The sequence below is a fragment of the Ambystoma mexicanum genome, chromosome 7p (assembly GCF_040938575.1).
Source record: "Ambystoma mexicanum isolate Mex_15411 chromosome 7p, UKY_AmexF1_1, whole genome shotgun sequence".
Taxonomy (NCBI): Eukaryota; Metazoa; Chordata; class Amphibia; order Caudata; family Ambystomatidae; genus Ambystoma; species Ambystoma mexicanum.
This window is the reverse complement of record NC_090939.1, coordinates 608007456-608020609: the sequence shown is the minus strand read 5'-3', so window position 1 is coordinate 608020609 and position 13154 is coordinate 608007456. Positions and strand designations below refer to the sequence as shown.

Here is a 13154-nt window from a genome sequence, read left to right as displayed (position 1 = left end):
AACCTTTTCTTTCTCCATTGCGAGTCAGTGGGCCTCATTATAGGTTTGCTGGTCCCGCATTAACGCGACAGTAATTCCGCTTATGGGCACATTTCCGGACCAGCCAACTACAAGTTTGGTGATGGGGTGGCCTGATTTACCGGCAGCTCTGAGCTGTCAGTAATTCCAGCACCTCACCATCAAACAATGCCGGTATTACCAGCAATTCCCCCCCATGGAGTCCTATGAAATACCCACCCTTATCGGCACTAGCAATCTGCTGGGAATTGCGGCAGACCAAGAGCCGTTAACGGTAATACCATTTAGTGGTATATCGATGGGTTTACCGGCAGGATACCACCAAGCTTATCATGAGGCCCCGAGTCTGCAATTATGCCTGTAGTATCTCGGACATTTCCAAAGTGTTTACCCATTTTTGGACTTGCTTTGTTAAAAATATACCCTATGCATGTCAGCTGCTTTAATCCTTTCTAAAAAGTAACATATTGTATTTGTTTTGTCTGTAATCATATAAATGAGAGCATTTTTATCAATAGTAATGATTATACGTAGTTTTTACATTCATATTCCTAATCAGTTATCTTTCCTCAGCAACATTTTTTGTGGTAATTTCTCATCTTCTCAGTCACTCAGTTTTTCTTCTGACAGTACTGTTGTGTCTTTGAAGAACTAACCAAATGACCACTAGATGGAGCATCAGAGAGAAATGTTGTTTTGTGTTTCTAAAGATCATTTTAGTAGAGCATTTTAAGTGCAGGCTTTTCTGTAGTTTTATTTAATTTCACAATTAATTTCTTCCCAATCACTTTATTGGTTTTCATTGTAGTTTCTTATGAAGAAATGTTTCACCTCGGGGAAATCCTTTTTTATCTAGTTTTTTTTATATGTGTTTTATCCGTTCAATTCTAAGGATGATATTTGTTAAAATTATATTATTTTCATCATTGTTTCTAGCTATATTTGATATTTGCACAGATCTTGTAAATACTGTTCAATTGGCCCTAACCACCCAAGCCCAATTTATCTTTCTCTTGCAAGGGAAGTTGTTCAAATAAATATGAATAGTGATGCGTAAAACAGTTATGTGCAGACTATTGCAATTCAGTGATCAGTCCACTATCCGGACAGTGCTGCTGAAGGTTTATCTTGGGCAATAAGCCCTGAGATGGCGGGCCAATACCGCCCCAGGTAATGCCCTCGGAGCCGCACGCTCTGGCCTTAACAAAGCCTCGGGGAAATTACAGTGGGCAGTAAGGGGCTTATTGCCATTAGGACCCCAGCCCGTTAGCTGGGGGTACTAATAGCATTTTTTTCTGCTCCAAAACCGAACAACAAGAAAAGAAAAAGTAAAATAAAAGGGCCACCGGGAAAGGGAAAACATAGCCCGTTTTCCCTTTCCATGGCGTCCATCGGGAGCGGATGCGCTGAGAACAGAAGTGTTCCTAGTGCGTTTGCTCCCGAGAAAAAAAGAAAAAAGAAGTTAAGTGGAGTGGGGAGGGTATAGTTTGCAGGGGAGGAGGGAAAAAAACATACCTGAGTCCCCGGCGGGGGACGAAGGCAGCCTCCAGCCGCTGGGAGGCTCGGAACGGGGATTGCCCCGTTTCGAGCCTCCTCATTGGCTAAGGGGCTGCCACGCCCCCGGCCGGGAACGAACGCAGGCAGTGCACGTATGTGCGTCCAGGGGATTACACTGAGGTATGGCTCGGAAATGAGGCAATCACCTTTCAGTGGAATCCCGTGGACGTGAGTGCCGGGTACTAATAATATTCAACTGGCTTTTGGCAAACCATTAACGGCTTTGCTCTAAACCAGCTAGTAACGAAATTGAAACAAATTACTTCTGTAAATATAGTAACTTTCTCCATTTGTATGATGGACAAGGTCAAGGAGTCGAGTGAATCAGTTCTGCAAGAGAATTTGGATCTTTGTGCCATTAGGAAAAACAAGCAACAATTACACATTATGCACAGAGCAAAGCAAAAGACGGATTGGGCCGCTCCATTAAGATTTGATGGATGTTAACATCTAAAAATAAAAAGGTACCACTGGCATTCATCACTGCATGCAGCAAAAGGCTAAATCGCATTTCGGAATATTGAACTTTCCACTGATGTTTTCGTGGTTACTTTGGCGAATATGCTACTGTAGAAGACATCTGCAATCAATTGTCATTTTGATATGTTCAACCTTGCTTGTTCTCTGCAGAGTTTCCCTTTTCAGGTAAGCATGTACATTTATAGATGCATTTTACTGCTATATATCAGTAATACAGCACTTAATTATCTGGTATTTTAGCTGCCTTTTGGTTCCAGGTCACCAACCAAAGAAAGGAAGGCCATTTCTACACTGTACAAGCTTTGTACCCAGGTGCAAAATTGGGAGTCCCCTAGTTAACGAATGTGTGTACCTGTGAACCTATGCATGTGGTACAAGTGCTGAAGCGAGGCCTTCTATTGTGATCAGTTTTAATCACATGCTTTTAAGCACAGTTACACACACCTACAAGTGAAATGCACACGATCTCTTACCTACGATTGTTGTAGACACACTTGAAGCTGTTGAAAAGGCTTCTGTTGTCAATATAATTTGAAGGACTTAATAAGAAAGGATTACCATGTAGGACAAGGCCCTCTGACCCAGCAAATATTAAAGTCAAGTTGAGTTTTTAGAATGACCAAAATGTGAAACAAACGACTGAATTTCACTGCATGTAAGCTTTGCACAGACATTCATTGTGGGCAGTCAAATAACTTGATTGCATTGTATTGTATTATAAGAGAAAATGGTCTACTTGGCCAAGCAATAAAACTCTTTCCATATGAAATTGCTGAAGTCCCAGCCTGTTGATGGTTTAAAAACACACTTTCAGGACACAGAGCATTTGTCTGAGAAATAGCACTGCAAGAGCTTACAAAGAATGTGATCAATCACCTTTACATATAGGTCAACTCCCTAGCTACGCGCATGACCATCTCATAACAGTCTATCTAGGTGTAATATGTATGACCAACAATGCATTGTGATGTCACTCAGGATTTTACATAGCTCAGGGTCTAGGAGCCTGGTGATGCACAAAACCTCGGACCTATGTTAAGGCCTTTGACATTGGCTTGTGGCACAATCTAGCTTACATTGTGATCTATTAGATTAAAAAAAGACACTCGGCTTGCATTTTGGGGCTCGTTTTGTTGCTGAAAGTCCGCATAACTGTACTTTAGGTACTGATGAACCCATTAACTAGGTTATTTGTGCACAGCGCTATGAGTAAGACGTGGGTCAAATCCAACATGGCACTGCAAAACGAACGGCTGATGCAAGGAATGAAAGGACTGCGGCGGCACAAGTCGTTCCATGCAGACATTTCCAAAATACTACAGTGGTGAAGGCTGGGGACAACTTGCCTGATTTACAGTCAATCACAACGACTCTTTAAAGGGTGCCATGATTCAGCAGAGGAGCTCCAATACCCCTAACCAGTGGTGCAGAGCCAACCTGGTGTCAGCACTATACCATAACCGTTCAATGAGTCTGCCCGCAGAAAAGGCATGGTTTGGTTCATTTTGCACAGGCATGTCATTTTACAGGCCACATTGTATTTCTATGCAAATTTAGTGAAACATATGGAAAATGGAAGCACACAAAGTGTGCCCAATGCATAGATACCGAATTTATGCAAACCTGATCATTGCTTGCACAATATTGTTTGCTAAAAGGCTATACTAACAGCACCTAGACCTTTCTTATTTATACACGACTTGCAAGTGCTCTTTCTGTGCTTATTAATCTTTTCTAGTATTTGAGACAATGGAACTACAATAATTTCCAGCATTTTGCTAATGGGTTGGATAGAGGAGGAAGTGGTTCTTTCATATATCCTCTTACAAAAAAATAAAAATAATAAAACACAAAGTCGAAAATACAAAGTTTCAATTTAACAGTATATACATTTTTTTTATCATTCATCAGAACGTTTTGTTCTCATTATTAAAACACTGAATTTATAAAAACAAACTTGCAAATGTGGCTCCATAAGAACTCTAGTAATGTCTAGCTAGAAAAACATAAATCACAGTTTACCTAAAATGATTCCAGTTAAAAAGTGTCTAGTGATCACAGAAACGCTGAAACATACAGTGAAGGAAAAAATGCGCGCCCTTCCAAAAGTGAACACTATCTGCACAAATGAGCAAGGTCTGCTAATACAAAACGAGAACTGAACTACATGGAGTGACTCTTCAAGACAATTTCATATTTTTAGCAAAGAATTCCTTTCCGAATTTCAGTATCAGTTTTGAAGACAACATCTGAATGCAACTTGTGTGGAGAGACACAATCAATAACCAAAAACATACAAATGCTGACAGACACGAGAATTACAGCGAACAATGAGGCCGTGTGTCCTTCGCAGCTTTATATTCCCATCTGCATGTCTGCAAAGTTGTAAAAGTTGTCTACATCTCCAGAAGCTGATGCTTGACTTTCAGATACAAAAACCTAGGATTAAAATGAAACATAAAACACACTTAAGAGATATACACATGAGACATGAACTATCTGTCTTGTTTATACATGGGTAAAGGTTTTAAATCATAAAATGAGTACTACAAGAGCTCAACACAGAAAGAATAACAATCGTAATAAAAAAGGCACATCGGCCCTCCATATAAGCACAACACAGAAACACTCCATGCTAACAGCTTAAATACACGGCATGCATACGTGTACTCATCTGGGCCCCCATACAAACTCCCACTTGATCTCAAACATAACCACCATAATGTGTGTCAAGACTGTGCTTTGTCAGACAGTGTCTCAGAAAACACTTTAATTGCACATAAGCCCAGTTTATTTAGATCTAGGTGCATCAGCACTGTAGCAACAGCTACCTTGCTCTTCTTCTCCTGTTAGCTCCCTACCCGTAACCCAACCAACTACATCCCAACCCAGCTCTTGCAGGTCCCAACAAACTAGCCCAGGTTCTGCTATAGGTGCAGGCTGGTCAGACTTTTAACACTAAAACCCAGCCTACTTTTAATCTTTCAGGTGAAGCTAAAAAGAACATACATGTTTGTTCTCATAGCTTTGCCGTGTAGTTTTATTTGCTTAAATGTGCAGCATCTTTTCCTTTTTCAACTGATGACCGGTCCGATTATTTGGCCACAAGCAGCAATGGCACACGTGTGCGCTGAAATGCAAAATGAGCATCACAGCTAGTAACTCGTCCATCTGGCATAATGAAAAGAATGCGAAGGTTTGCAATAATATCAAGTTTTTATGCAGGACTTTAGACCAGATTCTACCACTCCTACGAGTTGCAATGCCAGGTGTTAAAACTCCCAGTGTACTCGTAAGAGTGAAAGGATGGGTCGGCCCTTCTGTGATTCAACCTATTGCCACTGCAACCAAGTTGCAATAACCTGCTTGCCCGTATTTGTATATCCTGTTTAGTTAGAGATTTCTCAGGCACACGATTTTAAAGAAACCATGTTATACCAGCAATCTGCAATTTATGTTTTCCATAAACGCTGCAGGATCTTATATATACTGATCCATGTTATTGGATGTATTAGACAATTATCAATCTTTTCTGCAAACTTGTATTCAGCACCTAGAATATTTCCCCAGTCAGAGATATACAATTTGGAGCAGAAAGGAACAGGCACGTGGAGCAGGCTCTTTGCCCGTCATCTGAAAAACGCTTGATTAAACAGATCTTAGATCTTGCAGAAAATGTGCGCTTACTCTAAGAAGACACCCACTGAGGAAGAATTCAAGGTTGCAGAGCGAGAGAAAGACAGATCTCGCTTGTAGGAAGCCAACTGTCAATATTCCCAGGCTAAGATTTCTCGCTTTTTCTGTCAGAGTATCACTTTTTTGAGTTCCCATTTACCTTTAACATGCAAACTACCTCTGGCACAGGAGGCTTGATAGCTAGCTGTGATAGAGGCATCTCTCCCAACATACACATTTTGGTGGCTGGAGCACAACCTCAAATCCTCCCATCTGTTGGTAGCTTTTCTGTTGATTGTTTCGGTGCACACTGTTCGCCCCCTTTTGCCTATGTATGAGTGCCCTGAGCTTTTTGTCTATTTTTTAGATTCTTCTGCAGTAAGCTCTTTCCAGGTCTTTCTGGGGACCCAACTAAAGTATCCGGCACTTTCAGTATCCTTGAGGCCCCAAATGTGGGGGCTACCACCAAGGTGCCTCCTAGTCTCCCATGACAAATCTTTCCCAGACAAGTCTTCTGGTTAGTGGTAGTGCACCCCACGATGGTCGCTGCACCAACTCGAGTCATCTTGGCTCTCAGGAAGACTTTTATGTTCCGGGGGGCTCTTTAATGGAGTCTGTTGTAAATCCAGCAACTGTGCTTTGTAGGCACCGTGTGATTGGCTGGAAACTGGCAGTGACCATGTAGGGCAATTTCTTACGCGTGCACTGCCCACCAGAAGCTCAAAAAAAGGGGCAGGGGTGATAATGTCTGGAATATTCCTGAAACCCACACCCAGTTTGTTTGCCCTGGAAGCTGGCTACGACAGTTGGTGTGCAGCAACCACCACAGTTCTTTTTGGCAAACAAATGAGACAGAAGTGGGTGATTGGAGATTAGGGTCAGACCTTGCCCCCAGTTCAACAATACAAGCTTTCACTCTGCACCAGTGCTTTTCGAACTGGTTTTTTAAACACCAGGAACGAGGGCCTGCCTGAGGACAATGAGTAGACCTCTGCACTAAGCTTTCTTGAACTTTGAAAAATCAGGTAGCCAGTAGTATACCTGTGCACGTTCCTGCTCCTTGATCCAATGGGACCATGTGATCAGTTCTTAAGAAGGCGTTTTTGTACTACTCCAACTTCCAAGATTTGTATGTGGTGCTTGACCCGGGAATCAGAGCAGTGCATCCTTTAGAAGGCCCTGCATTGCTGTCGCTACTGATGGGGAATTTATTTGATGACTGGAGTGTGCACTGGGACCCTGGGGCAATTCCTCTGGTGTGGAGTCCTTCAATGGTGTCTCTCGTGTACTTTGTTCCAACCACAATAGGGCGAACACTGTGCAAAGTCCATCCTGAAGTTTCAGTTTGTCTGTGGAGTCCCTAGACTCTGCCTCGGTATGGGATGCAATCACGAATGCAATGTTGCATCTGCCCAAGACCTATACACTCACCCCGGCCACAAGTCCTATGCCTTCTACACAGGCCAAAGATGTCTGTACCTCAAAAGTAAAACAAAGCAGAACGCGTGACAGAGAAATAAAACAGGCTCTTCACTGACATCAAAAGTGATTAACTTTGCTGCAATCACCAGTAGATGTAGGTTGATAAAATCACCTATTGGTGTGAGACCGTACTACACATTTCAAGAGCAAAATAAGTTTGTGCCCTGGTAAAAACAATTTGATCTGCAAGCTGTTCTTTAGGTAACATGGCTGCCTTCAAATCAAGCCAAATCAATGCAATGTATATGGTTGTGCAGGAAGTGCACTCCACAACACTTATGGCTATGAGCGTCATTCATTCAGATAGAGGTGAAGATGTGGCCACTACCTTGGTCGAATTGACGAGCTGCAACAAAACCATAAATTCAATGGGAGTGTCCTCTTTTGCTCCGATTTAAAGGGAAAACGTGCACAACCAAGAACACCGTTCCCACGGGCGATTGGAGTCACAATTTTGGTGCATTTTTCAGAACACAAAAAGGTCCAGACCTGCTGAGGCACCTTCCTATGAGCACTTTACCTGAGGAGGTAAGGGTCCCAAAGAAGGTGCTGCCTCCTCCAAATTCGCCAGGCTCCATGTCTTGGTGTCCTGCAGCTTTCCAAAAAGAGGTGATACTAAATACCTTTAACCTTTTCACAAGTGTCTGGTGGTGGGGGTGGAATACTTCCACACAAAGTAAATGGTGTATTATCAGTTTATGCAACAACACAAATCACAGTTTAAGGATTTTAGGGACACAACATTTCTACCTAAACTGAATGGGCCTCCTATTTGATAACTGTGAATATCTGCATCAACAAAATAAGCACCCTTACTCTACCCTACAGAGTCCTAGGTCTAGTAGTCTCTGCCTGTCTGGAATTGTCACCCGAGCGTACACACTTTCCTCATGTAAGCAATGTTAGGGTAAGGTGTGACACTCCTACAGGGTGTAAGGTAAAACTAAACACTGAATGTAAGGCAGGTTTCTAACTGAATAAGTGTCAGGATGGGTGCTGACATAAGTCATGTGAATGTCCTACTCTAGGAGGAACTAGTGTCCTGAGTTCACTGTACTAACTCTATATTAAAATCACACGGTCCTCAGGCGTACACTCCCAAGAGAGGTCTTTCAGATCACTCACAATCTTATGGTAGTTTTAAGTGCCCCAGCTACATGTGTCTTTGCTATCAGATGCTCCAGAGGTCGAGTGGTCTCCTAGGATGCTGTAGCTATGAAGCTCCAACTGGGGAAGGTGCTGCATTGTTACCTCCTCTTGCCTTGGGAGCATTTGATGCTTTACTGAGGCCAGACTGTCTTGCCCTATGGGGTTCCTCAGATAGAAGTACACCGCGGGGGGAGAAATCGTATGTAGGATTAGGTCACTCTCCCTACCCCCCACCTGGGTAGGATTAAAACTGCCTTAATTATACCCTTCCCCAGACAACGGTTTCTCTATGGGTGAGAACTTTAGTTGGAGCTTGTGCCTTTTGCTGCTGCCACCAGTAGCTGGACTAGAGCCCTCAGAAGGCTAATTTACATTTTATTCTCTCAAGGCCTGGCTACTGCCAGCCTTTCAGTCAGGGCTCATAGATGGCTCTCTGGATTAGTCTTCCCTCAAAGCCTGGACTTTTCTACAGCAGACCTCATTGGAATTAGCCTCCTGTTCTGTACCTTTCTTACTATTTGGCCTATGTTACTTATCAACACAGGTGCTTTCTCGCCAACTCTTCTCCTTGTCATCCTTCTGCCCCACCCCCTCTCACTGCAACAAAACTAACACTCTGGAACCTGTCCTAACCAATCACACCACGGTGCGTTGGTTGAAAAGTCCCATTTCACTCCTGGATCCGAAGTCAAGGACTGATGCTTGCAAATGTCCCCTGATCAATAAACTCAAACTATTGCAGGTGGATTTTCTCAGGGCTTCCCACGTCCCTTACAGTATGGCACTAGTGGATAGCCTCCGTTATGAGGTGTACTTTTTTCTTTTGGGCACAGCAGCTCTTCCCTTTTAAAGATTGATAAGGTGGCAGGCAATGGGGGTTCAAAGGCAAGACTGTGGAAGTTCTAAGGGATTCCGGATTCCCCATATACCACTGCCAGAGGTTGCATCACGGTGGTGGTGGCTTCCTCTGCCCCCTCACACCAGATTTCCCCAGTCCCCCTCAATCGCCATTACCAAGATGACTGTGTGACACCATGCATGCTCCCTCCTCTGTGGCAGACCATGTACCATCTAATTTAGACAGCACATAACCAGAAAACAGGATCTGGCCTGACTTCCATCAGAAATGCAAATTAAAAACAACCAAGTAACAAATATTCTCAACATATGCGTCAATACTGTGGAAAATCAAGACTCTCCTTTGCAAGGAGCACCTACTTCACGATCGATAAAATAGGCCTGCCCCAAACCCACCCAGCCCAGTATCCCACCCGATAATTACACTTTAAAGCACACCCCTATTCTATCCCCAAACCCACTCGATGCATGGTTACATTTTCCCAAGTAACTACAAATTGTAAGTATTTCCTGCTGTCCTGATATGCCAATCATAAATGCTATGACAGGACGGTTCACTCATTTAACCATATAGTGTATGCTTGCAACCCCCCTACTGATGTGCTTCGCTCCGTTGCTTCCAGAAGCTAGATTCTGGTTTAAATATCCAAAATAAATGATAGTCATACAAGTCCTGCATGGGCTCAAGTCCTTGTGCAAGGACACATGAAGCTCACTTCAGGCCTTCATCCTCTACGTGTGGTGAGGCCAGTGCATTTCTTGATATACAGGTTGGACATGCTCATGAACCTTGCACATCCTTCCAGAAAAATAGTTTCGCTTTTACAATGCACCCTGGATATCTGCCATAGATTGCTCTGGAGTTTTATATTAAACTATTTCCTTACCACCATATCGTCACCAACCCTTGGTCTGCTGCAAGAAAATCCTCATACTTTAGGAAGTATCAGATAGACCTCTATGTATTTAGACAGGATCAGAACAGTTCTTTGTATCTTATGAGAAGTCCAATCAGCCTTTCTAGCCCTCAAAGTAGTCCATGGGTGGATAGTTTCCTTCTACAGACTTGCCAGAAAACTAGCAACTTTCCCAGAGCAGAGGAAAACCTACAGCCCATTCTAGGATGAGAAAGGAAATGACAGCTGCTTTTAAGAAATGTGCCATTTTGTGAACTCTATAAGTTAGATACATGGAAGTCTGTCCATTTCTTTGCTACACAACTGCCTGAATTCTTGTGCCAGAACAGAAGCCAGAGGGCCCATGTGTCTCAGAGAATACAGTTTAATTTGTGTTTGATGTTTTCCTGGTCTCCTTCTATTCTACTCAGCATGTGTGAACAATAATTAAGATCCCATGACGTAAAAGATAAGTTACATACTTGTAATCCTAACAAACTCTTCGTCATGGGTATTGTGACAAACTGACTTTCATCCTAAAACCAGAAGGCACGCTGGTCTACCAGGGCAATAGCCAGAGTTGTGAGCTAAATGAACGCAGTACAGTATGGGCGCTGCAGAGACTCCATCTTCCTATACATCGATTTAGGTGATGTGGTTTCAAACAACGGAGCAAGTTCCTCCTGTGTTCTATGGCTGTGACAACATTTCTAGTCACCTACATTCCTACATGCAGATTCAAGTAAGTAATTATCCCCAAAACGGCATGGTCTGGGTCAATGGTTGTGTCATGGGAAACCCAGGGGTTCATATGGTGTTAAAACCTGTGGAGATTGAAAATAAAAGACCAGCAGCACCCAAGAGTTTTCAAAAGATATGCAAAGGAAAGCAAGAGCCCTTGTTACCGCCTCATCAGAGAAGGACCCTGCATGAGGCAACACAACAAGCATCCAGTGCACCCAGACACCGGCATGAAGGAGAAGGATGCAGAGTACAGAAGTAGGACCTCACTCATGACCTGGGAGCACCATGCAATGCTACCATTGCTGTGCCAGAGATCCAACTATAGGGGCGGCGAGTGCGAATGAAGTCCCTCAAAAACTGAATCCACAGTCTGCAGCCAGTTAACATGGAGCTAGCGAGAAGGCAGTACGTCTGACACAAAGATGGCCACCAGGTCTTTCATAACATTAGTGAGTAGTGGAAATGCAGCAGATAGGGCGAAGGAATCAAGAAGTTGCACTGACCAATGCATAACCCCCATATAATTTCAGGAGAGAGGATAGCAGTCAGGACGGCCAGAGAAAGGAGGAGGAAAGTGTGGACATTGCAGGGGATGTGAGTTGGAAAGCAGAACCAGTGTGTAGGAGGCAAGGGGGGGGGGCATTCTAGAAGAATCAATGCGTTTCAATGGAAAAGCAGAAGGGGTCATGTTCAGTGAAACAGCAGCTGGGCAGGAGGGCCTGAGAATAGACATGGGAAGGGTCTGCAGGTTGCAAGGGAAAAAGGTCCAGGCTGCTGTGGAATAAACTCAAAGAGGCACCTAGGAAGTGGGCCTCCTTGAAAATGCTGGCAAAAGGCTTCCAAGCACCCTGTGGTGAAGGGTTTCACCCCCCACCACCCTGTTAGTAGCGGGAAGGGAAAAATATCCCTTACAAGACAGAGAAGGTCAAGAATTCCCAGATAGTGGGAGGAGCACTACTTCACTTACAGGTGAAAAGGGCACCATGTTCTTTAGTAGGAGGGAGGGCACCATAACCTTTAAAGTGAATTGGGTCACCATAACCCCAGATCAGGAAGAAGTGGGCAAAGCATCCTCCTCCTGGTGCATAATACAAATAGTGAATTGGGAGCTAAATGGCTGTGAAGAGGACCCATGGAAAATAAGTGACTGGGCACTGTATTCCTGTATGTGTCATGTTAAGTTGATTTATACCGTGCACTGTTGTCATTTTCATTGTCTCCAGGTGCTCATGTGGCTCTGTAAGGAAAAGTGGCTTGGGTTGGTTAGTGAGGAAGAGTGGGATAGAATAGATGTTGTGCTCATCAGTTGATGCATGAAGAACCAGGAGGATCAGATGACTTATTTTGAGGTTTCTGGGTGTACTTTGTTTTGTGCACTGAACTGGTGTCCGGATGGGCGGTGTCCAGTATTTCAGTTGTTTGTTGTCTGAGGTTATTGGGTTTGTAGCTTGGTTAGAGAGTGATGTGTGGTTTGCGTGTTTTGGTGGGTTGCTTCACTAGCCCTCTGGGGGTGTGCTGTAGGAGGGAGGAGTGGCTTGTGTGGTAGAGAGAAGTGGTTAGCGGGTGTTGGGCAATTTCTGGGTATTTGTAACTATGTTATTGTTTTTCATTCGGTACTTATCCTTTGTTTTCTGCTTATGGTTGGTAGCAGTGGCCATTGTATGGGTTGGGCAGTCTGCTCGTGAGGGTGGTTGTTGTATAGTTGGTCTATGTTTATCTGGGCGAGTTGAATAGCCAGGCTTTTATTAATTTCCTTAAAGTTAGGTGGGCTTTCGTTGTTCTTATTTCCTTCGGGATCGAGTTTCATAGTTTGGCTATCAGATAGGAGAAGGTGGGTACTCTGAATTCTCTTTTCTCATACAGTTTTGTTTCTATTTGGTGGTCACTGCTAGATCTTAAGTCTCTTAACGGTTGGTATTGGGTGATTTCTGCTTGGATAAAATCAGCTCCTTGCCCATATATTGATTTATGGGCAATGCATACGGCTTTGAAGATGATGTATTTATTCACTGGTAGCCAGTCTAGTCTTCTCTGGGACGGTGTGATGTGGTCTCTTCTATTTAGTCTTAAGAGTAGTCTTGGATGCAGGGCTCCAGATAAGGCGAGTACCAGGCCTTTTTACGCACAAAAATCTTGTAAATATGCCAGCTTTATTATTTTCCTGGGTATATTTACACACAGGTTTAGAGCAGAGGGCAGTGCAAAGGTCAGGTTACTTGACAGAAACCAGAAGGCTTCTTGCGATTTTTATCTACATGGATGTAATTGCAAGCCACATCTGAAACAGAATGTATT

The 13154-nt window shown here is 43.5% G+C and overlaps 1 protein-coding gene across 1 annotated transcript in view; it reads right to left on the bottom strand.

Annotated features, from left to right (window-relative positions):
* Window positions 1-3910: 3910 nt before the first annotated feature.
* RP2 (RP2 activator of ARL3 GTPase) overlaps window positions 3911-13154 on the bottom strand; it is a 300342-nt gene continuing 291098 nt past the window's right edge. The window contains exon 5 of the mRNA XM_069636616.1: window positions 3911-4494. Coding sequence (XP_069492717.1) covers window positions 4411-4494 — 84 coding nt within the window. The 3' untranslated portion in view covers window positions 3911-4410. The remainder of the gene's footprint in view (window positions 4495-13154) is intronic.